At 34.8% G+C, this 26,340-nt stretch overlaps 1 protein-coding gene across 1 annotated transcript in view; it reads right to left on the reverse strand.

Annotated features, from left to right (window-relative positions):
• The window catches only part of CycY (cyclin Y), a 96,053-nt gene extending 76,225 nt beyond the window's left edge, over positions 1-19,828 (reverse strand). Inside the window, exons 1-2 of the mRNA XM_090385576.1 lie at positions 19,572-19,828; positions 2,025-2,099 (exon numbers count right to left, since the gene is read on the reverse strand). Coding sequence (XP_090241702.1) covers positions 2,025-2,099; positions 19,572-19,713 — 217 coding nt within the window. The 5' untranslated portion in view covers positions 19,714-19,828. The remainder of the gene's footprint in view (positions 1-2,024; positions 2,100-19,571) is intronic.
• Between the last annotated feature and the right edge of the window lie 6,512 nt (positions 19,829-26,340).

Below are 26,340 nucleotides of genomic sequence, written 5' to 3' on the forward strand. Positions count from 1 at the left end.
GAAATGAATGGCAAGCCCATACATACTATTAATGTAGTCTTGAAAAGGGCATGATGATTGCAGGTAACTTTCAAATGAATTTGGACATTTATCTGTGCTACTAATTCAGAATTAACTGCCTTTCCAATAACCTAAAATAAATTATCAGTACCTCTCTATGTACCTTCAGAGACTAAAATTTAAACTGAAGTAAAATACTTTCTATAAGAGCTACACTCAACAGTCTTATACGTGAACAAAGGAATAAATAAAACAAAAAACTTAAGTCTTGTCTGTGTCCATATAAAAAATGTTTAGCCTATTTAGTGTCACTACTTAAAGAACGAATATTCTTTGTCCAGGCAAGTACAGATGTAATGAGCAGTGTAATGTATTTTTTCAGGCTTATATATAGAAGTGTTATTTAACTGACCTTTATGTCATAATACAGAAATCTATGTTTAATAAATTAATTTAATTCACCACTGAGGAAGGAATGCAAAAATGTTCCAGAATGTGCAGAATGTAATTAGTTTAAGCAAAATTTAATGTTTCTTTTATGCACTGAGAAATCTATCAATCCACACAAAACACCAAGAAGTTTATCAATTAACTGAAGTCGGAATCCTCTCTAAGAAGGTTCTCTACAATGATTACATTAAAAAATGAAATTTATTTTCAGCCACTGCTGGGCATTGTAGCAAACATACACGGGAATTATGTACTTCTTTATCCATAAGCTCAGCAAACAAATTTTGTATCAGAAAAGACTCTTTTCGTTTATCGCACTATAAAAAATTGCTAAAATTCTCCAATGTTACACTACAACTACACTTTCCAAAAGAAAATGTGTAAGTAAGCTCCATCATTTCAGTAACTAACTCAGTGATGATTAGTATTAGTCATATAGTGCAAGGAAGCCACAGGTTTTTGCTGCACTAGCATAAAAAAAAAAAAAAAAAAAACACACCTTTGGATAAGAAAATAAACAAATTTTGTTTCCTTCCTCATGAAGGTAACAATCCAGCTGACCCATGAATTTCTTAAAATTATCAGCCGTAACTACCTGTAGAGATAACTTGTTCCAATAATCAATGCTCTCTGGCTAAATAGTTCTGGAATTCATTATAACCATGAAAATTATCTTCATTCACTTTACTAATTCCCCACTCAGAACTTTATAAACCTAAATCAGGTCCCCTCTACAATGCCTAGTTGCCAAGCTCTGTGGCCTACAAAGTCTTTCCTTGTATGAATGTCCATGGTTGTCCTTTTTTTTTTTTTTTTTTTGCTGTTCTCACCATGCAAGTTGCCTGTTTTTGGAACCTCTCAAAAAGTTCAATGTCTTTTTTTTTTTTTTTCAGACTAGGCCTCCATACCTGGACACAGTATTCCAAGCCTTAAAATTGCCTTATCCAGTGGGATTATTACCTCCCTATCTCTACAGGCTATTGTTCAATAAAGCTTCGACAGGCCACCATGGGCTTTCCGGGCTAACAATATACGAGAAGCCAAAAAGTGGAAAAAGTTCAAACTCAATTTAGAGTAAATTGGTTTTGGGATTATTAATCGAATTACGGAAACTTGTAATTGTGAAAATAAGACAAGTCTTATTTTCACAAATGGCACTGCGTGCGCTCTCTCTCTCTATCTCTGTGGGTGTGGGGGGTTGTGGAGGTGTGTGTGTGTGTGTAAGGCAGTCAAATTGCCCAGCATTTCACTACAAATAAAGAACACTTCAAAGCACTAATGCACCCTACTGGTCCAGCAAGAAGAGGGCAATAACCTTTGACATGGCTATCTGGTCCATTCACACCTGACGACTTCAGCAACCCCAAACTTAATACACTCTGCATTACTCAAAGGTGAAGAGAATTAAAGAAATTTTTTAGGGAAATAAACAAAATATATTAAATAGCATATCCTCTATTTTCAAAAATTTCCATTTCAGCATTCGCCACAGAAGTCACTTTACAGTTTATTAATTGAATTAAGCAAATTAACATCTTAATATCATCAAATGGAAATATTTATAGGAAACTCACTTCTCACATCACTCCTTGATCGTTGCATAAAAAGGGGTCCTGCAGTTGGATGTGTAGAAGGATCTGTTTCAAAGTCTGAAAGGAGAAATTTATTTATATCTTAGGAAATTAATGAATTATACTATTGAAATGAATTTACATCACTTTTTATATATAAAATCATTTATTGCCAACAAAAAATTATGGGTAATAGTAATACCTCAGTACAGACAAGTTGGGGAGGGGGTGTCACATATAAAATAGGCAAGAGAGGCTTTAACAAAGGAATAAAATAAAAATGCAAAAAAAATTAATGAAACAGGAGAGAGAACAGATCTGCTAAAATTAGAAGTTTGATATCATTGAGTCTAAGGTACTTTTTCTATACACTTTCTCATAAAGCCAGACAAAGTCAAGATTGATATAAGTGGCTCACTTGACTGAGATGTTGAGAAAGGAAGAATAAAATCTCTTTAGATTGGAGAGATGGACTTGTTCTGGTAGCGATGGGTGGAATTTGCCACTAAAAAAGATCCTAGATTTGAGGAAGTCACCTTGGCCAGCAATCAGAAACACAAAACAGTAACAGGCACAATTGCAAATTATCAGTACAGCTGATGTCAAGGCAGCACAATACGAAATACAAGTTTGGCATTTAATCACCTGATGAGGAAAATAAATGAAGGGAAGATTCGAAATGAAGAAGTTAGTTATACAAAGAGGAAGTGAGGTGTTCAGATTATGAATAAGAATGAGGTTGAACTTGATAAAACAAAATGATGTTAAAGTGGTAGCACAAAGTTTTGTGCAATGGACAGATGAGAAGCTTAGAATCCAGATGTACACATCAAAATTTAATTTGGCTTACATAGGGAATTACTTCAGATTGGATTCTAACTTGTACAAGAGATGAGATCACAGAAAGAGCAAATGGCAGGAACTGGGTGTTTGAGGGGTTGACAGGCAAACCAATAAGTTCAATATAACCCAGGAGTCAACAATAAGTTGTTGAGTCATATATGATGTGTTTGGAAAGGCTGATATTACTAGAAGGGACTGGTAAAGCCAAAAATATGTGATCAGCACAAGGGCTGAAGAAGTGACTTGAAAGAAAAGAGTACAGCCGAGAGGGCTCCTCCTTGGGATAGGTGTAAGCTTTTAAGAATAAAGATAGTGGATTTCTTAAAGAAGATGAAAGTACAATCATAAAGTGTGGTAAACTACATTCAGCAGTGGTCCTGAGATGGAGTAATAGTTCTAGAGCAGAGATAGATGATCAACAGAAACTGAATCAAAGGTAGTGGGAATATCAAGGAAGATGTAGTGAACATTCTCTTTTTACTGCCACATTGCATACATTGTGGACAAGATGAAGACATTTATATTTATAAATAATCTAAAGGACAAGCTAATGATAGTTTGGTAATTAAAAATTCTACTATATACAAAATTATTAAACAAGCAAGTGAACTAAAGCATCACGGAAGCAAAATAAAATTTAATTTCTTTCAAAAATAGTTATTGCGTTTGAAGTTATTTCTTTTTACCTGTAGGAAATTGATAATAATTTTGTTGAAACTAGATTAGTGAAGGCTTTTGAACCCTCTCATTCTGATTATGAGAGACAGTAGTTCTTAACAGGTTTTTTCATGCACTGGATTATTTGCACGTGTGTGACATTTAATGCTGGTGATCTACTGTTAAGCTAAACATCAGACTACATACACTAAAAAACAAGCCAAATATGCATGTAAACATACTAAAATGCACAAAATGTTAATATATATATATATATATATATATATATATATATATATACACACACACACACGCTAATTTTTACATTTATTACTTGTGTATTACAATTAATTGAACCACAATTTCTTTAAATTTAACATATTAAAATTAACAGTTTATGAAAAGTTTTCCCTTTCAAACTCACACGAGGAATAATTTTTGCTACAATATACAGTAATATATTTCTAAAAGTGGTCCATTGAAAATTTGTGGCATTTATTGTCCAAGATCATTTTATATGCAGAGAATGACCTTTCTACTTCTGCAGAGGTGACCAGGCTGGATTTAAAAAATGCGAGCTTTTGAAACCTCTACTTCAAATGGCAGTTCATTTCCTTTCCCATTTATAAATTAATAAATTTTCCTTAAAGTTTGAAATTGAGTTCTTTTCAAAAATATTATTGTATTTGTTTCTTATTTCTTCTCCTTTGCCTACAGGCATGGTACAAATTTGCAATTAAACCTTTGCAATTGAATCTCTCAAACTGCACTATGCAACAATAGTCAACACATTTCAAGTACAACAATACAACTAGTAACCAGCTGAAATGGCTCTCGATGAGAAATAAATGTTTTCTAGTCCAAGTATCAGAAAACACTGCCTTAGCACCATCAATAGCTGTTGAATGTGTACCAACTAAAGAATCAACAAATCCTTTTACTGATTCAAAAATTTTAGCATAAAACGATGCCATTTGTAACCTTGCTCCCCATTTTGTGAGAAGGTGGCTTGTGGGGGGAAGAGTAGGTAGCATATTTCTGTAAGTTATTAACTTGAAGACACTATGACAAAATCAGCATTAGCATAGACATATGATGTAAGAAAGCAAGCTTATACAGTATCAGCCAAAAAAAAAAAAACCCCTTCTCATTTCACTCATCCACTTGTGCCAAATGTTTGTATAGTTCTGCCTTGAATCTATTTAAGCTATTGACGTCTACAACAACAGATGGAAGTTCAATCAATCATCCGCTGGCTAAAGGCAAACTTCCGCACATCTATCCTACAACTGTCTTTCCTCAATCTGAATTTATGCCCTCTCAAGCGATTATTCTGAGCAAGAGGAAGAATCCTATTGGCATTAAGAATGCTCAAACCATTCAAGGCCTTATATGCCTCAATCAGATCACCTCACAGGTGCCTAGTCTCCAGACACTGTAATTTGCAAAACTTACACTTTTCTTCATAAGAGCACCCCTTTCTTTCCCTCACCAGTTTTACTGCCCTTCTCTGTACTTGTTCCAGCAGCTCCATATCCTTCTTAAAATGGGGCCTCCAGACCTGTATACAATACTCAAGGTGGCCTGATCATTGCCGTATACAAGGGAATAATCACCTCCTTATCCCTGCTAGAAAAATTCCTGTATATCATTGACAAGACACCGTGAGCTACTCTTGCAAACCGTCTGCGCTGTTCAGAAAACTTCATATCTGACTGCACAATTACCCCCCAGGTCCTTTTCATTCTCTACCGCTGTCAATGTAGTACCACACAGTTGATACATTACTCTGGGGTTACTGCTTCCCATATGCAGTACTTTACATTTGCCAATGTTAAACTTCAGTTGTGTACGAAGGTAGGCAGGGTTGTTAACAACACTAATAACAATATGCTGCTGCAACAGGATCTAGAAAAGTTGAGCAGAGTACTGTCATTAGTTTCATTAACAACCCTGCCTACCTTCGTATCATCAGCAAACTTAGACATTAAGCCTGATACACCATCATCAATATTATTAATAAATACAGAAAACAACAATGGACCCAATACTGAACCCCAAGGGACTCCACTAATAACATTAGTCCACGAAGAGCAGTGTCCATTGATTACCACTCTGTCTTCTCCCACTCAGCCCTTTATCCATAGCAGCAATTTGCCTCCAATGCCACACTGCTCCAATTTGTGCAGCAGTCTTCCATGTGCAACAGTATCAAAAGCCTTTCTAAGATCCAAATATATGATATCAAAATTATTCTTTGCATCCAGTTCCTTTGTGACCACATCGTAGTATCCAATCATATTGTCAGACAAGACTTCCCCTTAATAAACTCATGCTGTGTCCGAGCTATAACTGAAGTCTTGTCTAGATGATTCTGCAGTGCTTCTTTAACCAGTGCCTCCATCAATTTTCCTGGAACAGAAATTAAACTAACAGTCCTGTAATTACTTGTGTTGCCCTTCGATCCTCCTCTGTGAATTGGGGTCACATTTGCATATCTCCAGTCCATGGGTACCTTTCCTGAGTCCAAGGAACCTCTCATAATTATGGCTTAGGGTTTGCTTACTTCCTTTGCTGCCTCCTTTAATATAACTGGATAGATCCCATCCACCACAGGTGCCTTTCTTATTTTTATTTTCAACAATTTCTCCTCCACTTTGCTCTCAGTTATTACAAAATCATCTAGCTCACTGCCGGAATTTAATTCACCTCTGGCATTCCCCTCCCTGAATAACTTCTCGTTTGTGAATGTAGATGCAAAATACTCAATTTGTTAGCTACCTGAGCAATCATCAACAATTGAACCATCGATATCCAGTAGACCAATCTGATTCAACCCCTTCCTTCTAGAGTTTACATAAGTAAAGAACTCTGCTGTTTTTCTTTGCATCTTTTGCCAAAGATTTATCATAATCTGTCTTCTCCCTGCCTAACCTTCTTTGTGATTTGGTTACAGACCAGCTTATCTCTATCATACGCTTCCACGTCACCTGTTAATTTATACGTATCCCATGCATTTTTTTTCTCTGTCACATGTCTCATTAGTTCATCTGAAATCCATTTAGGCCTAACCTTTGAAGAGTATTTCTTAGTTGGTATGAAAAGCCTAGTAGCTTCCAAGATCAATTCTTTGAATGATTTCCATTTTGAATTTGTTGTTGATAACATCATCAGTTAGTCCCACCATTTAGAATTTAAATACTGTCTCAGACCACCGTAGTCGCCTTTACAAAAGCAAAAACCCTTTCCTTTACCCATGTTGATAGTTATCTCTTTGAGTGAATCCCACTTTAGCACACTGATCACTGCCACCTAGTGGTTCCTTTATCTGCAGATTCTTAAAGCATGAATAATCACTGCTGATAATCAGATCAAAATTATTATTTCCTCTAGCTGCCTCTCAAACATGCTGCTATATAAAACAATCATCCAATAAATCCACAAAAGCCTTGCTAATTAGCATTAGTAGAGACATATGTTGCAAGAAAGCAAGCTTAGGCAGCATCAGCCAAAAAAAAAAAAAAAAAAAACCCTCCCATTTCACCTGTCTGTTTGTTCCAAATGCCTGTCCAGCTCACAGCCTTAAATTTATTTAGGCTATCAACTTCCACAACAAAAGATGGTAGTCTCTTCCACCAATCAACCACCTGCTGGCTAAAGGCAAATTTCTGCACATCTATTCTACAACTGTCTTTCTTCAATTTGAATCTATACCCCCTCAGGTTCTTAATCTGAGCAAGAGGCAGAATCTCATCAGCATTCAGCTTGCTCAACCCATTTTTAGGCCTTATACACTTCAGATCAGATCACCTCATAGATGCCTACTCTCCAGGCGCTGCAGTTTGCAGAACTTAAGCCTTTCTTGGTAAGAGCACCCCTTTGTTCCCCTCACCAATCTTGTTGCCCTTCTTTGTACTCGTTCTAGCAACTCTACATCCTTCTTAAAATAAGGCCTCCAGATCTGTACACAGTACTCCAGGTATGGCCTGACTATTGCCTTGTACAACGGGATAATCATTTCCCTGTCCCTGCTAGCAAAATTTCTATATATCATTGACCAGACTCCACGACCTGCCGTAGCAGTCCGTCTGCACTGCTCAGCAAACTTCATATTTGACTGTACAATTACCCCAGTCCAAGGAAGCTCTCATAATTATGGTTTGCTTACTTCCTTTGCTGCCTCCTCTAATATAACTGGATAGATCCCATCCACCCCAGGTGCCTTTCTTATGTTTATTTTCAACAATTTCTCCTCCACTTTTCTCTTGGTTATTACAAAATCATCTAGATCACTGCCAAAGTTTAATTCACCTCTGGCATTCCACTCTCTGAATAATTTCTCATGTGTGAATGTAGATGCAAAATACTTAGTTTGGTAGCTACCTGAGCAGGATCATCAACAATTGAACCATCTATATTCAGTAGACCAATCTGATTCATACCCTTCCTTCTAGAGTTTACATAAGTAAAGAACTCTTTGCAGATTACTAGAAAGATTTCTAGTAATCTGACTTCGCCTGCCTAACCTCCTTTGTGACTTGATTACAGACAAGCTTATATCTGCCAGAGGCTTCTGTATCACCTGATAATTTATATGCATCTCATACATTTTTTTTCTCTGCCACGAGCCTCATTAATTTATCTGACTTCCATTTAAGCCTGAACCTTGAACAGTATTTCTTAGTTGGAATGAAAAGCTTAGTAGCCTCCAAGATTAAGTCCCTGAACGTTTCCCATTTAGAATTCAACGTTCGTAACGTTTTTAAATTCTGTACAGTGATCCCACTGTACAGAATTTAAAAACTGTCTGAGACCCCTGTAGTCAACCTTTACGAAAGCAAAAGCCCTTCCCTTTAGCCTTAATGGTAGTTACATCTTTAAGTAATTCCCATATCAGTAAATTGTGTTCACTGTCACCCAGTGGTTCCTTTATCTGCAAATTCTTAATGCATGAATAATCATCTGATAATCAGATCAAGAGTATTACTCCCTCTGGATGCCCCTCAAACATTCTGCTGTAGAAAACAGTCATCCAATAAATCCAAGAAGTCTTGCTAGTGTACAATGACCGATAAGAAATAGCGTAACGTATATATCTCGAACTGATAGCGTAACGTATAACGTACAACTAGATAACGTAATACGAAGCATTGTATTAGAAATCTCTTAGCTTAGTATAGTATTATCAATTAATCAAAAATATTTATTAATCTTATTAAATTTCATTGTTAATTAAATTGTATTTAAACGGAAATCATGACCCAGACTAGAGCTGTGAAACAAAGATCAGAGACTAGCAAAAGTGCTGTGATTCGGGGGAGAAATGAAGGCAGCGATTCTCCAATGCATCACAGTTTCACAAAATGTGCAAAATGTGAAATGTTTGCTGAACTTTCTAAAACAGGCCATGCTCTAGCCAAGGAGGATATCTTTGTGTGTGCTAGACGCCTAGAGTGTCAAGAAATTAGGCACCAACTCAGTATTCTGATGTGCGTTTATGAGAGCTTGAGGTGTAGGGTAAATGCCCTCAAACAAATTAATATGAGGGACACATCAAGCTGTCAGCTGCCCAGTCAATGGCAGAGCTCACTCTTTTGCATCAGGCAACACAGAGGCAATCTTCAATGCTGAATGCACTGGTCCCACAGGAACTAGTTATTGTTGGTGACTATTGTCAGGGAGATGGAGAATATACTATGCAAGAAGGATAGGTGGAACAGGACCAGTGTATGTTTGCCAGGGGCTAAAGTTGATGATGTTGCAGAGCAGATATCATCTTTTAAGTGCACAAAAGGTGATATTGTTGTATACGTTAGAACTAATGACATTAAAAGTAAGAGATCTGCGGATTTACTCAACAAGTACAGGTCAATGTTGAAAAAAAATTGTGTGACCAACCCACAAATTCCAGTCAATATCTGGGAAATTAAAATCCCCCATATACAATACTATTGTATATGGTGGAATAACACACACACTGATTTAATGGCCCACTATTTCTTTCTATAGTTGTTTATTATACTCATCAGTCATTAGGCCTATAACACACTCCTACTCTCAATTTTGCTTTCCCAGTGCTTATGTCACACCAAACTGACTCAACACTTCTCAGTCCACCCATGTTGACTGGCTGTACTTTCTTGGATTTTATGTGTTTCCTAACTAAGAGCACAACCCCTCCTCCATTCCTATCCTGTCTATCCTTCCTGTACATGTTGTACTCCCCAAATTCAATTTCTGCATTCCTTATATCTGTGTGCCACCACATTTCTGATATCCCAACAATATCTGTCTTTGATATTTTGACCAACACCTGAAATTCATCAAATTTATTTGCGAAACTCCTAGCATTGGTGTACATTCAAGTATACATGCACCTGTTCCTATTCTTAAGTTTGTTAATTTCACTAAAATTCTCCCGAATTGCCTCTGCAAACCTATGTAAGTCATGAATTAAGCAAGTAACATGAATCTGTTTTGGATAGAAAAGCTGTAATGCAGAAGCAGCTTTTACCATATACGAAGCAGTGTCACTAACAAAAATGCACTCTTTTGTAATGGATCAATTGGGCCATAATAACTGCAAAGAATCATTACAAAAATCTTGCTATTGTATGGTGATTCACCCTTTCAAAGCTCTTACAAGCAAGTAAATATGGAGGCGATAGTTCTGCATGTAATTTTCCACATATAAAATGTGCAAATATAGTAGCCACAAATTGTCTGTCTTTTTGCTGATGGACATGCAAATGTAGATTTCTCTAAAATCTTCACAAATAATATTGTAATAAATAATGTTAAGGTAATTCTTTCTCCAGGTAGATTTGTCCGAAATATTGATTTACACTTTTTTTTTTTTTTTCAAAAAATGGCTTGAAGATTTGTTTTTTAATTTATTGAAAGAAAAATTGCTGCTTACCAGGGAAAGACATAAATCCTTTGAAAAATCACTTCTCTATTCTTTTTAAGTACATGGTTTGGTTAAAAGTGAGTGCTCTTAAAAATTTTCCCTGCTTTTGCTTTGCTTGGCCATAATGTACGATGCTGTTTTCACATATTGTTGGTCGATCTGGAATTTTTTCTTGCATAGAACATTGCTTTCGCAAGCAACACAGAACACAATAATACCATCTATAGCAAAATCTTTTCCATGACTGACATTCCATGATTCCATGCAAAGTTTTATGACAGATTTAATTTTTGGCATGTTTAACGAAAACATTTCATCTGATGTAGTCGATAACTTGACAACAAATAGTAAAATAGCATTAAAACGTTTCCCACGCCGATTTTAAAAATTTTCCCATGCTAATTTAATTGCAATACAGTGACTTATGTAGTTCTGAGATCAACATTTGAAAACATGATCTAGTTAAGGAATATATAGTACTGCTTGTACAGGTACCGGACCATTTATCTGGCTTCCAGAAAACCAGCTATTTTTGAAACTGGCGGGCTTTTTTTGACAACGTGCAGGTGCGAAATATAGCAAGCGTGAATCCTAGCAATCAATCGCCCGTCAGTTTCAGTATGACAGCTGCTGTGTACACTTGCCCCTCTACATTTATGTGATTATTTGTCCCTATTTATTATAATTTTCATTTAATATCATGTCTAAAAGGAAACATTTTGTACTCAGTATATTAAAGAAAGTAGAGTTACTTATGAGACTCAATAAAGGTGATCAGTGCAGCGTTTGAGCGAGGAGTATGGTGTTGGTACATCTACTATCTATGATATCAAGAAACAGAAGGAACAGATACTTTAAATTCTATGGTGACAGTGATGTGCCTAAATTAATGGACAAGTGAAAAACTTTACACCAATCAAAGAGTACAGAAATGGACAGAGTGTTGCTTGAATAGATTAGGCAGCACAGGAGTGAAAAGTTTCCACTCGATCATTCCATTATAATGGCCCAAGCTAAACTTTTTCACGAGGAATTAAAAATTTGACAACTCCATGTGAATATTCATCTGGGTGGTTCAACAGATTTAAATTTAAATTGCACGGCATTCGAAAGCTGAACATTTGTGGAGAAAAGGCTTCTGCAGACCACAATGCTGCAGAGGCGTATTTAGATGAATTTGCCAAGTTGGTTTCTGATGAGGGACTGTCAGCTGAACGTGCGTATAATGCAGATGAAACTTCTTTATTCTGGCATTACATACCAAGGATATCGTATGTAACACCAGATGAGTCAGCACCATCAGGGTATAAGGATTCCAGGGAATGACTTACGATTCTTGCATGTTCCAATGCAGCCGGCACCACAAGTACAAATTACTCACTGTTGGGAAAAGTCAGAATCCTAGGGCATTTAAGGGAGTCACGGTGTTTCCTGTGATTTATAAGGCAAATAAGTGAGCTTGGATAGATTTTCACTGATTGGTTTCTAAAGAACTCTGTGCCTCATGCTATGGTTCATTGTAAAACTGTGATGACTGCAAAATTATTTTAGTGCTTGATAATTGTTCTGCACACCCTTCTGCTGAAGTTCTAGTCAAGGATAATTATGCTTTTACTTGCATCCCAATTGTAATTCGTTAATTCAGCCTTTAGACCAAGGCATTCTTTGTGCATTCAAGTGCAGAAATGTTTAGCATTTTCTAAAATTTCTTTTCTACAAAGGAAGAAGGTACAGGGATAAAAGAATTTCAGAAAGAATTTAATGTTAAAGATGAGCTTTGGAGTACAGCAAAGTCCTGGGACAATGTACCCAGGGATACTTTGATAAACAGCTGGCATAAACTATGGCCATCTAACTTATTTCTTGATGGTGATGATGATGAACCTGATTTTGTGGTTTTCATATGTCTGGTGAGGAAGAAATAGTGAAGAATTTAGCATTAGTAGAGGCATATGATGCAAGAAAGCAAGCTTATTCAGAATCAGCCAAAAAAAAAACAAAAAAAAAAAACACAACCACTACTCCCATTTCACCCCTCTGTTCGTTCGAAATACCTGTCCAGCTGAGCCTTAAATTTGTTTAGGCTATCAACTTCAACAACAAGTGATGGAAGTCTATTCCACAAACCAACTGCCCGCTGGCTAAAGGCAAATTTCCACACATCTATCCGACATCCATCCTTCCTCAATTTGAATTTATGCCCTCTCAGGTGATTATTCTGAGCAAGAGGAAGAATCCCATCGGCATTGAGCATGTTCAAGCCATTCAAAGCCTTATACACCTCTATCAGATCACCTCGCCGATGCCTAGTCTCCAGACTCTGTAATTTGCAAAACTTAAGCCTTTCTTCGTAAGAGCAACCCTTTGTTCCATTCACTAATCTTGTTGCCCTTCTCTGTACTCGTTCCAGCAGCTCTACATCCTTCTTGAAATGAGGCCTCCAGACCTGTATAGTACTCAAGGTGTGGCCTGACCAATGCCTTATACAAGGGAATAATCACATCCCTATCCTTGCTAGAAAAATTCCTGTATATCATTGACAAGACACCATGAGCTACTCTTGCAGCTCGTCTGCACTGCTCAGAGAACTTCATATCTGCCTGCACAATTACCCCCAGGTCCTTTTCATTCTCTACCACTGTCAGCGTAGTAATTTATTGGAATATGCAAAAGGTTTGTCATGTGAAGTAGCCAAGTCACTCAATGAAGGGGCTATACAAGAGTGTATAAACATTGATGGTGATGCTCCAGTTGTGCTCCAACTCACTGATAGTGAAATTGTAGATATGAACAAATCAGATGAGAGTGATGATGACGATGGTGATGACAGTGTGCACTGAAAGAAGAAGAGAAAGTGTCTATAGATAGGTGCATCAGCCTGATTGAGGAAATTATTCGGGGAATGGAGATAAAGAGAATCATCAGTAAGCAGCATATAATGTGGATGTATAAAATACAAGAGTTTTCATTAAAAAAAACCCAAACTATATGAAACAACAAAATCTACAGGACATATTTCCAAAGATCAACCTGAAACTTTCAAGTGAGCCTGAGCCTCAACCTGAAACTTTCAAGTGAGCCTGAGCCTCAACCTGAAACCTCCAATACCTGTGCTTTGCTCTTTCTGTACCTGTCACCTTAGATGTTGTGTCTTCAGATGAAGATTAGTGGATTAATATTGATTAAGACCCTGCTTTAGAAGTGTATTAATTTGTATGTGTTAAATACAATTTCTTTCTTTACTTTTCATTGTTTATTTTATATTTTAAGTATATATTAAGCCTTGGTCCAGAAAACCAGAAAACCGGGTCACCTCCAGGTCCCAAGCTTGCTGGATAAATGGTCCAGTACCTGTTCATATGCAACTGCATATAATCTGAAGTCTAGTTATTTCTGATTGTATTATTTTTTATTGGGCAAATTCAATGGAAAAGCTTGGAGGAACTGGTGCAGTTACTCTTAACACTTCTAAGACTTTGCATTAAGATCATCTAAGCAGGTTTCCAATATGTGGTATGCTTTCTGACTTTTGCAATTGGATTACCAATCTTTCTGACTTCCAACATCTTAACTAATATTGCAGTTCCAAGGATCTGTTCTTTCATCCACCCTTTCATTCCACATACATATTAGTAATCATTTTCCATTGACAGGAAATTAGAGGTGCAACAAATAAACAATTTGGTTGAATGCCGAAAGGCCAAATGTTAAAATCAATATCCGGCCAAAGCCGAATATCACCATCACAGAATAAACTTCTGGGATACAAGAATAAATTATGAAATTTTATCAAAAAAATAATAATAATAATAATTAATTATTATTATCATTTTATTATTAAAAATTTTACTAGTAAAATTAAGTTTCACATTATAGTGCAGGCACAATAATTTCTCAGCACTGCCAGTTGCTAGACTGCTTCTGCAGTTGCTATACTGCACATTTGCAATGCTAAATAGCCATTCGCTTTCAACTGATGTCAGTAGAGGAGCAAAATATTTTTTTGGATATCTCTGCAAGTATAGGATACTGCTGATGGTGACGTTGTCACCAAGTTATTAAGCTTTCCTATCTCTCTAATACTAACTGACTAAGATAAAGACTTTTCTTCAACTCCTGGACTTGAACATTTTGGTTGATGGTGGTGACAGTTTCATTGAAGCAATTCCACAAACTGAACCTTTGTGTACTGCTTGAAGATGATTCCTGAATATTTTCAGAAGCAGATTTAATATTGTTGCCCTCACTTATATTTTTATTTCTAATATTTTTGCATGCACTTGCTGCTTCATACAATCACTTGAGAAAAATTTGTCCTTAAACCTTGGATCTAGAAATTTGGCAATGGAATAATGTCTCTGAATTTCCATTTGCATCTCAGCTTTCATTGTATGCACACCAATTTCAGCATTTGCTCTGGAATAGAATGATAGGAGCTTTACGCAGGTATCACAAAAGAAATATTTGCACTCTTAAGGCACATCAAGTTTAGTTATTTTTTCAGCAGGTACCAGCAAATGAACTATTTACTTTCCAAGCAATCATTGGTTGTTACTAAGTCTTGCTATGTTGGTATTTTTATCTACAAAGTACAGTATTAAGGCTTTCTTTTGTTCAAGCAGCCTTTTTAACAAGTAATAACTGCTAGTTCATCTTGTTTGAACATCTTGTATAAGTACATGGCAAGGCAGTACCAAAATCTCCTGCAAGTCATGCAGTTTATCTTTGGCTGAAGAAGAATGATGAAAGTGGTCCACTATCGCTGCACTTAAAAATTACTTTCTGAACATACAACAGAAGGATGTGAACAGAACGTTGTATGCTTGTGATTCCTAAATCACTCATAGCCTTCACCATGTTTGTTCCATTGTCAATAACAATTGCATGACACTTTTCTTTACTGATTTTCCATTCTATAAATATTTCTTCAATCAGATTTACTATGTTGTTAGCTGAGCGAGAGCCAGAAATCTCCCACAAGCAATAAAGCAGAAACACAGGTAAATTCATCATTAATCCGCCATATTGTCAAACTTTAAAAAAAAGACTTCTGGTTGTTTCTGCATGTCCAAATGTCTGATGCATAAGGTACAGAAGGAGCACATTTAATAATATAACATTCTTTGTGCACATTTAATAATATAACCTTTTTTTTTTGCACAGAAGAATATAATTCGGGAAAATGTTTTGTGGTAATATGTTTTCTAGAAGGAACTTTGTATCTAGGATTAATAGCTTGAAAATGTTTTTCAGTAACACGTTTTCTAGAAGGAACTTTGTATCTAGGATTAATAGCTTAAACAAATCTAAAAAATCCTTTGTTTTCAACTACTAAAAATGGTTGGCAGTATACAGCAATAATTTCAATAAGCTTTTATTTTAAATTTTTAGTCTCCACAGGCTCAAAACTATAAGGAATTGTCTTCTTAAAGTATCCTTGTAACGTCATAGATTTTGTTGTACATAATTTTGGAGTTTTCCCTGCTTGTGAAATTGAGGTGGCAAAGTTGACATTCTGCTTTTAATTCATCCTCACAAGATACGAGGTATTCCTAAACAGGACTTTTCATTGAAAAACTCATGGCCTAAATAGGATTAAATAACTAAAAATTAAATACAGTTCTTAAAGGTTATTTTGTTTAATGTTATGAATGCTATTACACCAAAATCTACAAAGATTAGAATTATGATATAATCTAATCTCTCTTATTCTGCCTTGTATTATAATTTAAATTTTTATAAACACTGTTGGCTCAAAAAGAATAGTGTTCTTCCTAAAGCTCTTGCTCTCTCTCTCTCTCTCTCTCTGATGAGAAATTCCCACATTAGAAGTTTTCCCCTGCACTAGGTTTTGTTTCTGAAGTCCCAATTTGAACTCTACATTTTGTTGTTGTTGTTTGGTTTTTAGGAGCATTAGCAACTAAGGCCATATTGCTCCAGGATATGCGGTGGTCATTCCTTAACCTTTCCGCATCCTCCGTATTTGGTGGTGACGGGCTCGAACCCCGGTCTAATCAAGAAGCGCATGCTACGCACTGCTGCTCCATCCCACCTGGCTACGGAGGCGCCTCTACATTTTGTAATGTATTATTATAATGACCTTTTCCCACTTAATACCTTTTGTTTTTTAAATATAGAAATTCTTTATTTCTATATTTATTTCTTCACGCGTCAACCAACATGAAGCACAGTGAATTGGGTTTTATTGGCGCATTAGCAACTAAAGCAATAATGCTGAAGCACAGTGAAGCATTTGCTGTTAAGTTTTCATGGTTCTGTGAATTACTTAATGCAGTGTTTCTCAACCTGTATGCCGAGGAAAATGAAAATTTAAAAAAAAAAAGAAAAAAAAAAGAAAGGTAAAATCTTTACAACAGGGTGCACACTCCAGAATGCTTGAATCTGTTCCGAATTAGTGGCATAACATAACCTAGCCTTTCTTTCACTGTAGTGCTAATCATTACTAATCATTAATTGGTTGAATCTGTCCCAAATTGGTGGCATAACTAACCTAACCTTTTTTTCCACTGGAGTTGCACCCTGTTCTAAATTTAGCCAAAAAATTTATAAATCAGAATTTTATAATGAAAATTAATTGTAGTTATGTTAATTTTTTACATATTTTCTTTTAAATTTATTTAATGTTTATTCAAAAAAGACATATTAAAAGCATTTTAAACAAATAACAAATAATAAATAATTTAATAATAATTATTAAATATACCGAAGAGAAATAACTTCCTATTTTAGCATCTTTAAAAGTGTTTCGAAGCAACGAAAAGGTTGAGAAACACTGACTTAGTACAGTTGTGCCCCGTATCCACTGATTCAGTTACCCAAAACAAAAAACTTACCATGCACTACCCGTGTGTCCAATACGATGCTTTCCTTTATTTTTTATGATGTCCATTTTAAATCTAATAGCTTCCCTTTATTTTTTACAATGTCACATATGGTTTGATCACCAACATTATAATGGTTCTTTAGAGATTTAACAGATGCACCGTTTTCAAACTTTTGAATAATTTCAAGTTTTTGTTTAATTGAAAGCATAACTCTTGCGGTTTGCCCATCATTTTCGTGATTTCTAAACAAAAAAAAAAAATAATAATAAAATAATAATAAATAAAATAAATAAATAGCTAAATATAAAATTTTAAATATTAAATATAATATTAAAAAAAAAAAAAATTCCAACATCCCCGACATAAATAACAAAACAAAATTTGTCCTTTTGGGGTGCAATGGAACACAACAATCAACGCGACGCACTAAATCAAAATAAACATTTGACTCTTTTTTTTTTTTTTTTTTTTTTTTTGAGTGGTAGGTGTGAAGACAGCGGGGGGTTTCAAAATAATAGGTACACTAATCTCCCAATGATGACTTATAACGCCGGTTTTTGTTGCTTATTTAAGACTTGCAAAATATCACTTTATACCTATTCTAGTTATTACTTGAATTTTATGATTTCTGGTTGATTTTTTTATTTTTTTTATTTGGAGTCTTGAAGTGTTTCAGTTAATTCAATCCCAGTAAATCAGGAGTTTGCTATACTTTATTATTACTATATTTAATGTTGGTAATGTCTTATTGTGTGTTTAATTTATCAATTAAACTTTGTATGTATGTACAAGAAAATCAATATATATATATATATATAGGGTCAGAAGGTGTTCACTTATATCTGCGGTTTCAGCCATCCACGGTAGGTCTTGGGACGTATCCCCCATGGATATGGGGGCCTTACTGTATAACAGATTGTAGTGTGCCATAAAATTTTAGCATCTTTAAAAGTGTTTCGAAGCAACGAAAAGGTTGAGAAACACTGACTTAGTACATTGTTGCTGTATCTTATTGTAATTGTGACCTTTTAAGATATGTTGAAAGCTGAACTTTATTTACTTCTGTAGATTACCATTAGTATTTTTGCTAATTCTTTAAAGAATGACTATTTTTGTTTATCTACTATATTGGCTCTAATTATTTGTTCCTCCTTGGCAGTTTTATTATAACACTACAAATATTAATCATATATTATACTATATTATAATTTTCTAATTTGGAAGGGTGAACTCCAAAGGAATAAAAAAGAAAGGCTTTGACATTAAAACAAAAACTTGATGTCATAAAAACAGTGACATCAAATCCCTCTTTGCACACAGGTGGCAAAAAAAATTAATATGGCAATTTCTACAGTAAATGGAATTATGTCACAAAAATAAATGTTGAACTCAAATGCCCTTAATGTTTCATGTAAAGTTAAAAGGAGATAAACTGGAAAATATGGAGATGTGGAGAAGGCATTAGTGGTTTGGTTCAAGCAGATATCTGCTCCAAATGTTCCAGTTAATGGCAATTTGTTAAGAGAGATGGGCATCGGAATTGCTGATAGGCTTTGAGTGGATTTCATTCCTTCCAATGGGTGGATTTAAGAAGAAATATTACACAGGCCCAAACATGAAAAATGTATACATACCTACTTCAGAGTTTACACATGAAAAACTGTATTTAAAGACTAAATGCACAAGGCATAATTACATATGGGTTTAAATTAACTATATAATATTGGTGTAGATACACCACAGTTAACCGATAAAATTATAAGAATAAGTAACAGCAGTCTTCTCTACTAGAGAAGCTTTACTTATTTGAAGTAGGGCAATACCTGGTATCGTGTGAAGGTAGCCACAATATGAGATATAATTAAAATGATGCCTTTACAATATGTACATAGTTTAGTTTTATGGGTTAACTATGGTGTATCTATATTGATATTATATTATACATGAAAAACACACAGAGGGCATTTCATAATAAGTACGTAATATAAATAAACATTTTAGTGGGCTTGTGCCTGCTTATTCTTAGTTGTTATTTTATTATTTTACCATTGAAAACTCTTTAGTCATTTTTTAAAATTCAAATAGCCAAAGCTCCATAACTGTTCAAAGTCAGAAGTGTTTACATAAACTTTTCATTTTTTTCGAGTCCTTAATCGATCTTGAATGTATGTCTCATATGTTATGAAACTGTGTGCGTGCGTGTGTGCGCGCGCACGCACGCACGCACACACCAGGGTTAATAAAAATAAATAAAAGGAAACTAAACATATAATGCAATTAAACATAAGTAACTACCTTCTGGTTCCCTCTCACTGATGTGCTGAAGGTTTGATACACTTTCTTCTTGGTGGACTTCTTCATCTGGAGAGTAATTGTCTTCTAATTTTCTGTCCAACCTAGGACTAGTACAATTACAACATGATAACTTGTTCCCCATTCTTGCTGTCTGGAAACCACTGGGTAAATACCCAGTTAGTTACTGCAACTCTGCCTAACAAAATGTTTTCAAGAACATTTTGATGCATATAGATATTATTACACCTGATCCCTGCAGCACCTAAATAAAAAAAAAAAAAAAAAAACTTCATCAGCTACTAAAATTTGCTCTCATGACAAAAATATTTATGCTTCTGAATAAAATGAAAAATATTCTTTTGAAAATTTTGTTACATTAAAATTGTGTTAGGTTCAAAAATGAAATTTCTGAAGGCATAAAATATTTAAGGGTATGCTGCAAAACTGCCCAAAACCATTTTTCGAAATGGTTAACCACAGTTGGACGAGGCAAAGTGCAGTCTATATATTTGTTCTTCGCTCTGATGGGTGCGGTTTCATGATTTTTCTACTAGAAGTAATTGTCTTAGGCAGCATGGTAGATGGTAACAACATACTGTTAATAAAAGTAGTATAAAATTATCATATTTCTGGTTGCAAAGGACATTTCATTTATCAAAATTCAATGGCAAATGAAAACTGAGTATGATGATGACCATGTGGACATTTGTGGTTGGGTGTGGAAATATTAACAACATTGTTTGTTTGTTATTTGGTTTTTACGATCATTAGCAACTAAGGCCATACTGCTCCGGCATATGCGGTGGTCATTCCCTGACCTTTCCGCATCCTCCATATTTGGTGGTGACGGGCTCGAACCCCGGGTCTAATCAAGAAGCGTGTGCTACGCACTGCTGCTCCTTCCCACCTGGCTACGGCGGCGCCTCCATTAACAACATAGCAGTAGACCAACTACAAAACTGAACAAGGTAACCAATGAAGTGCCAATAAGATTAGAGACATTTGCATCCTGTTTTACATTTTGTGGGATTGGGTGCAGGCTGCTCTGGCTATTCTCAGATACAGAAGGGCACTTACACAATGAGTTCCCCGAATGTTGACCAATTCAAAGAAGCAGATGGAAAGGGAAGAGATACATTATTTTAATGTGAAGGCAAAAAATTCATATGCAGTGGGGAATTAAGATTAGCATTAGTAGAAGCATATGATGCAAGAAAGCAAGCCAAAAAAAAAAAAAAATCATCAGCCAAAAAAAAAAAAAAAAAAAAACAATAATAATTTCCTATTTGACCCATCCATTCACTCCAAAAGTGTCTAGTTCTTCCTTGAATTTATTTAAACTATCAACTTCCACAGCGACAGATGGAAGCTGTGGAAATTGATAGCTTAATCTGAGCAAGAGGAAGAATTTCATCAGCACTGAGCTTGCTCAAACCATCCAAGGCCTTATACACCTCAATCGGATCACCTCACAGGTGCCTAGTCTCAGATGCTGAAATTTGCAGTAAATGGGATGCTATCACAATGGTTCACCAGAATAAAAAATTATAATAAAATATAATTAATCAATTAAATAGATAGTATCAGCGCTTTTTTTGTAAAAATATAGGTGCCGGTGCTCATTCTTTGCTATCAGGAAAAACTGAAATTAAAAGGATATAAAAAGTACTCTAAAATTTTTTTTTCCTGATATTGTTACTTTAGAAGTAATGTTTTTTGGAATAAGAACGACAAATTTAGTATATTAACACAGTTTATTAAGCATAAATTTATTATTCAAGTATATAAAAAAATAAGTAAAATAAATAAATAAATCGGTCAACTACTGAGTGCCGGGCACTCAGGATGAAGGGTCAGTAGTCACGAATGGCCGTTAGTGTAGTATCTCAAATAGAGAGCTTTATGGTAACTGAAAAAAAAGTTTCTAGTATCCAGGCTTGGCCTAAAACTGAGGAACTAACGAAAACGTTGTCTATTTGAATCTTTCCAGTTGTTGTGAATGACAAGGTTGGGAGAAACGACTCCGCCTTCTTCCTGGAGAGAGAGAGAAGCAATTAAAAGTCTTGCAGGATAAGTGACTAGCAGGTGAGGGACGGGCAAGACTCCACACAGGTGCCTTCCCCACCACCGCCACCTCAACATGGGCTCTCTGAGTACCTCCTTGCCGGGACAACTCCAGCTTTGAAATATGTTAAAAAATACTTCTCGTTGCAAAATGTATAAATGACCTTGATAGAATTATTAACTAACTATTTAGCAACCTTTTTGTCACCAAAAGGAGAGTTACTTAGTACAAAGAAGCACGCTAACGAAGTGCAATAAAAAAATTGTTTGTTTTTTTTTTTAATTTTAACACAAAAAAGTAAATGATACATTTCAATCGGAATAGTTTTCCCTCGATAAGCATTGAATAACGCATAGTTAATATAATTTTTAAATTTTTAGCTCCATTAGTGATGCAAACACGAAAATTACTCAAATTTTCCTGTCTGGCGCCACCATTTTTAATTTTAAAAATATTTTAAATTATATTTTAAACCTACTAGTTGAGCTCTTTCCAACTGTGTATAATAAGTTATAGATTGTTGAAATTTTGTCCCCCCCCACATTTTACCCCCATTTCTCAGATAAATTTTTGTCAATAACAATCAGTATGGTGTTAAGTTGGCCACATGATGTACAAACCCATGCAAAATTTCAAGTCAATAGGTTGAGTGGTTCCAGAGATAGAATGCTGTGACAGATGGATGGACAGACAGACAACTGAGTGACATTATACTTCATTAGACTACGGTCCCTAAAAATAATTTCATAATAAAGTTTTTGTAGAATATTCCAAATTTTTATTAAGTTTTCATCCGACACCCTATGCCGACTTCTTTTCTTCCTCTTCGTGTGTCTCTTGCTGAATGACATTTCTGAAGCAGGCAAGAATCGACATATTTTTGCTGGATTGAAGCGGGTCAGTGGTGGGGCCTACAATATTAAGAAATAGTAGTGAAGAAACTGTTTTTTTTTTTATCAACGAAGCTCTGGTTGGGCTGGCGATCAGATTCATTTGTGAAAATCCTCATTCACATTCACTCAATGAAATTGGTATCGCACTCAGAGCATCCATCAAATGCTTCAATTCTTCCGAAACCATCTTTTCAATTGGGTATTCCGGAAATCCACGAATTGCATCTCTTTCAATTAACTGTAATTTTCTAATTGAATTTTCTAACTTTATTTTCACCAAATGCTAACAATTCATGTTTAGAAGGTTTAATACCTTTGTTGTCCTCATTTTCCTTCTCTCGTCATCGGTATTGTTACTAGTTCTTAAATTTGATATTTTTCTTTTCTTTTTTCTTTCTTTTTTTTTGAAACTGTCCAAAATGTCAGTGTCATTTGGAGATTCAGGTACTATGACCACATAAACAGAGATAGGGAAAATTTATGGAAAAATGTGGATAACGTACTTCTGCAAAACAACAGATGATTATTTGCCGGAGTAAAAGAAAATCACTTTTCTAATTTTCGAACAGGGTGCTTACCGTTGATTCACAGAGGTGTCTACCCTACAGCCCGCTCAGAAAGTGAACTAAAACATTTAAAATTTTGTTAATTATCAAAAAAATCCTCATTAAAGGTTTTGTTCAGTAAATATAATTGTGTATTATACTTAATAAAATTTTAGAATATTTTCAATGTTACTTTTTTTTTTTGAAAAAGGCCCCTGTATGGGAAAAGTTTGGACATCACCACAGTAGAAGGTGGACCAGAGCCCACTGGGAATACCCCATGATCTGCTCACTGTTGACCAGTGCTACTTCTCCGTATGTGGGACAGGTGGTCGGATAGGTTTCACCAGTTACCACTAAGTTGTAGAATGGTAACCCCTTCACCTCTTAATTCACGCAGCAGCACTAATTGCCTAAAGGCCAGAAATGCGAACAGTGTGTACCGAGTTAATTCTCTCCTAATCCGTTCACTATATGAAAATTTTCTTCACTCAACGGAAAGAATTTTAAATGCAATTTCCAAGGGGAATTCAAATAATTCGCTATAAAAGGACTTTGTTAAACAGAGGTCCGATTGAGTAATTTAGAATTATAAAAATGGTTATACAGTTTTATATAGAAAATATCTTAACAATAAGCAGTGAAAAATGCAAATTTAGTTAAAAATTTAACTTATTTGAATAGTAGGTAAACACGTGAAAAAAAATTTATGGAATATTACAAATTTCAAAGTGCATTGCATCCAAATGTCACACTTCACTGTTAATAAAGGTGCCAGTACGCCGTACCGTTGTGTAACGTCCCAAAAAAGCACTGGATAGTATGAACCAGAGATGTTATGCTCAATACGTTCTACATAGATATCAATATTTGTAAAATAATAAGAGAAGTTTACCTCAATATAGTACGTAGAACATTTCCGTATGATAATCTCCAGAAATTAAAACGAAAAAATTTAAAATCTTACATTGGAGTAACAAATAATTAAATCAATTTAATGCAATTAAAAATAAGAAAATCAATTAAAAGAATTTAACAAAAAAAATTGCAAAACGATTTTCCTTCCTGAAGCTGAGAACGCTTTTCGACCATATGTTGTGATCACAGGAATGAAAATTCATTCCTGAATAATTTAATTTCTGTGATTACGACATACAATTGAAAAGTGTTCGCAGCTTCAGGAAGGAAAATCATTTTGCAATTTTTTCATTAAATTCTTTTAATTAATTTTCTTATTTTTAATTGCATTACACTGATTTTTAATTATTTATTACTCTAATGTAAGATTTTCAATTTTTTCGTTTTAATTTCTGGAGAGTATCATACTGAAGCGTTCTATGTACTATATTGAGGTAAACTTCTCTTATTATTTTACAAATATTAATTAAAATAAAAAATCAAACTGCTATAAAAATCACATTCACTCTTTCCTGGAGTGTTAATGGTGTAGTTCAGACAGAATTCATGAAATTTGGTACTTATATAAGCACTAATGAAATGCTAACAAAAATAAAGACACGAATTTGCTTTGACATGCACATAATTCTTCTGCATCACAATGTGCAGTCTGTTTGCAGATGCATAACTGGTGAAAGAAATCATCATCTCAGTTATAGAAACTTTGTTATAGGATTGTGAATTCAAAATGACTGCTAGTATCATGCAGAACAGGCCTGGGCAAACTTTTGGGCTGAAGGGCCACAATAGGAATTCAAAAAAGAAGGCGGGCCGCACGTAAAATACTATTTTTAGATATATATGATTTGTTATCATGAAGAAGAAATATAATATAAAAAAATTATTCTCTAACAACCAAGAATTTAATGAGACGAATGGAACTGTTTTACATCTTTTAACATTTTTTTTAAATTTCGGTTGTTAATTTTGTAGTTGAGATTCTTAAAACTGCTTGTAAATGTTCATCGGTGATGCTTGATCGTAAAGAATTTTTATTTAGATTTAATATGGAAAATGTTTGTTCACATATGTAGGTTGATCCAAAAATAAGCAACATTTCTCGGGCAAAATCTTTAAGTTCGTCGAATTTGTCCGAATTAAGAGTATTGTAAAATTTACAGATTTCCTCACGACGGTGCAATTCCCTTAAATCGGTATCACACTGCAGATCTATAATCTGAAGTTGTGGTTCACTCGGTGCACTATCAATTTCTATTGAAAATGGTTCGCGCACTATTGCCAAACTTGTCTCAATTTTTCGGAAGTCGCCAAATTTTCGTGAAAAGTCGTCATTCAAAGAGTTGATAATTTCACAATATTTTTCAAATTTACTTTCTGGAATCTTCAGCAACTTCATGGTTGGAAAGTGGTCTACCTTGTTAATCAATAAATGTCGAAGGAACAACTGGAGTTTTAATTGAAATCCATTCAATCTTTTTACCATATCATGGGCGTATAAATTTTTCCCATGTAACACGGTGTTGAAAGTATTTAAGTGTGTCACGATGTTCAGGGTAAATGCAAAATCACAAATCCAGTTATTATCAGTTAATTCGGGAAAGTCCATAATATTTTTCAGTTTTAAAAATAGAATGATGTCACCTTTAAGATCCCATACTCGCCGAAGAACTTTTCCTAAGCTAAGCCATCGAATTTGGCTATGATAAGGAATATCTGTGTACTCGGATTCAATAATTTGAAGAAAATTAACGAATTGTCTGTGTTTCAGGCTCCTCGATCGTATTAAATTCACTAGTTTATTTACTAGTAAATAAACTTTTACTCGTTAAATTTTACTAGATTTACTAGAATTACTAAAATTTACTAGTTAATTTACTAATACAAGATGTGACATGCTCAACTTTTAACACATTTTTACATAATACTTGTTGATGTATAATACAATGAATTGTAATTAAATTATAATCGGGATAATTTTCACAAATTTTATCCTGAATTTTCTTTAACGCTCCAACATTTTTACACGTCAAACTTGCTGCTCCGTCAGTTGTTACGCTTACCATTTTGTTCCATTGTAAATTATATCTTGTTAAGCATTTTTCATCTTATTCAAATATATCAGCTCCCGTTGTTTGGTCTTTAAGAGATTCCATTGAAAGAAACACTTCAATAGTTTCAAAATTAGAGGTACATCCACGTATGAAAATTAATAACTGCGCAGTATTCTTTTGGTCGTTACTTTCGTCGAGAGCTATCGAGTACCATGTTATGGATTCTAATACTGATAATAATTGTTCATTCAAATTTGTATCGATACATTCAATTCTTCTTACAACGGTTCGCCGAGA

The sequence above is a fragment of the Mastigoproctus giganteus genome, chromosome 1, assembly GCF_048544385.1.
Source record: "Mastigoproctus giganteus isolate SK-2022 chromosome 1, ASM4854438v1, whole genome shotgun sequence".
NCBI classification, from domain to species: domain Eukaryota; kingdom Metazoa; phylum Arthropoda; class Arachnida; order Uropygi; family Thelyphonidae; genus Mastigoproctus; species Mastigoproctus giganteus.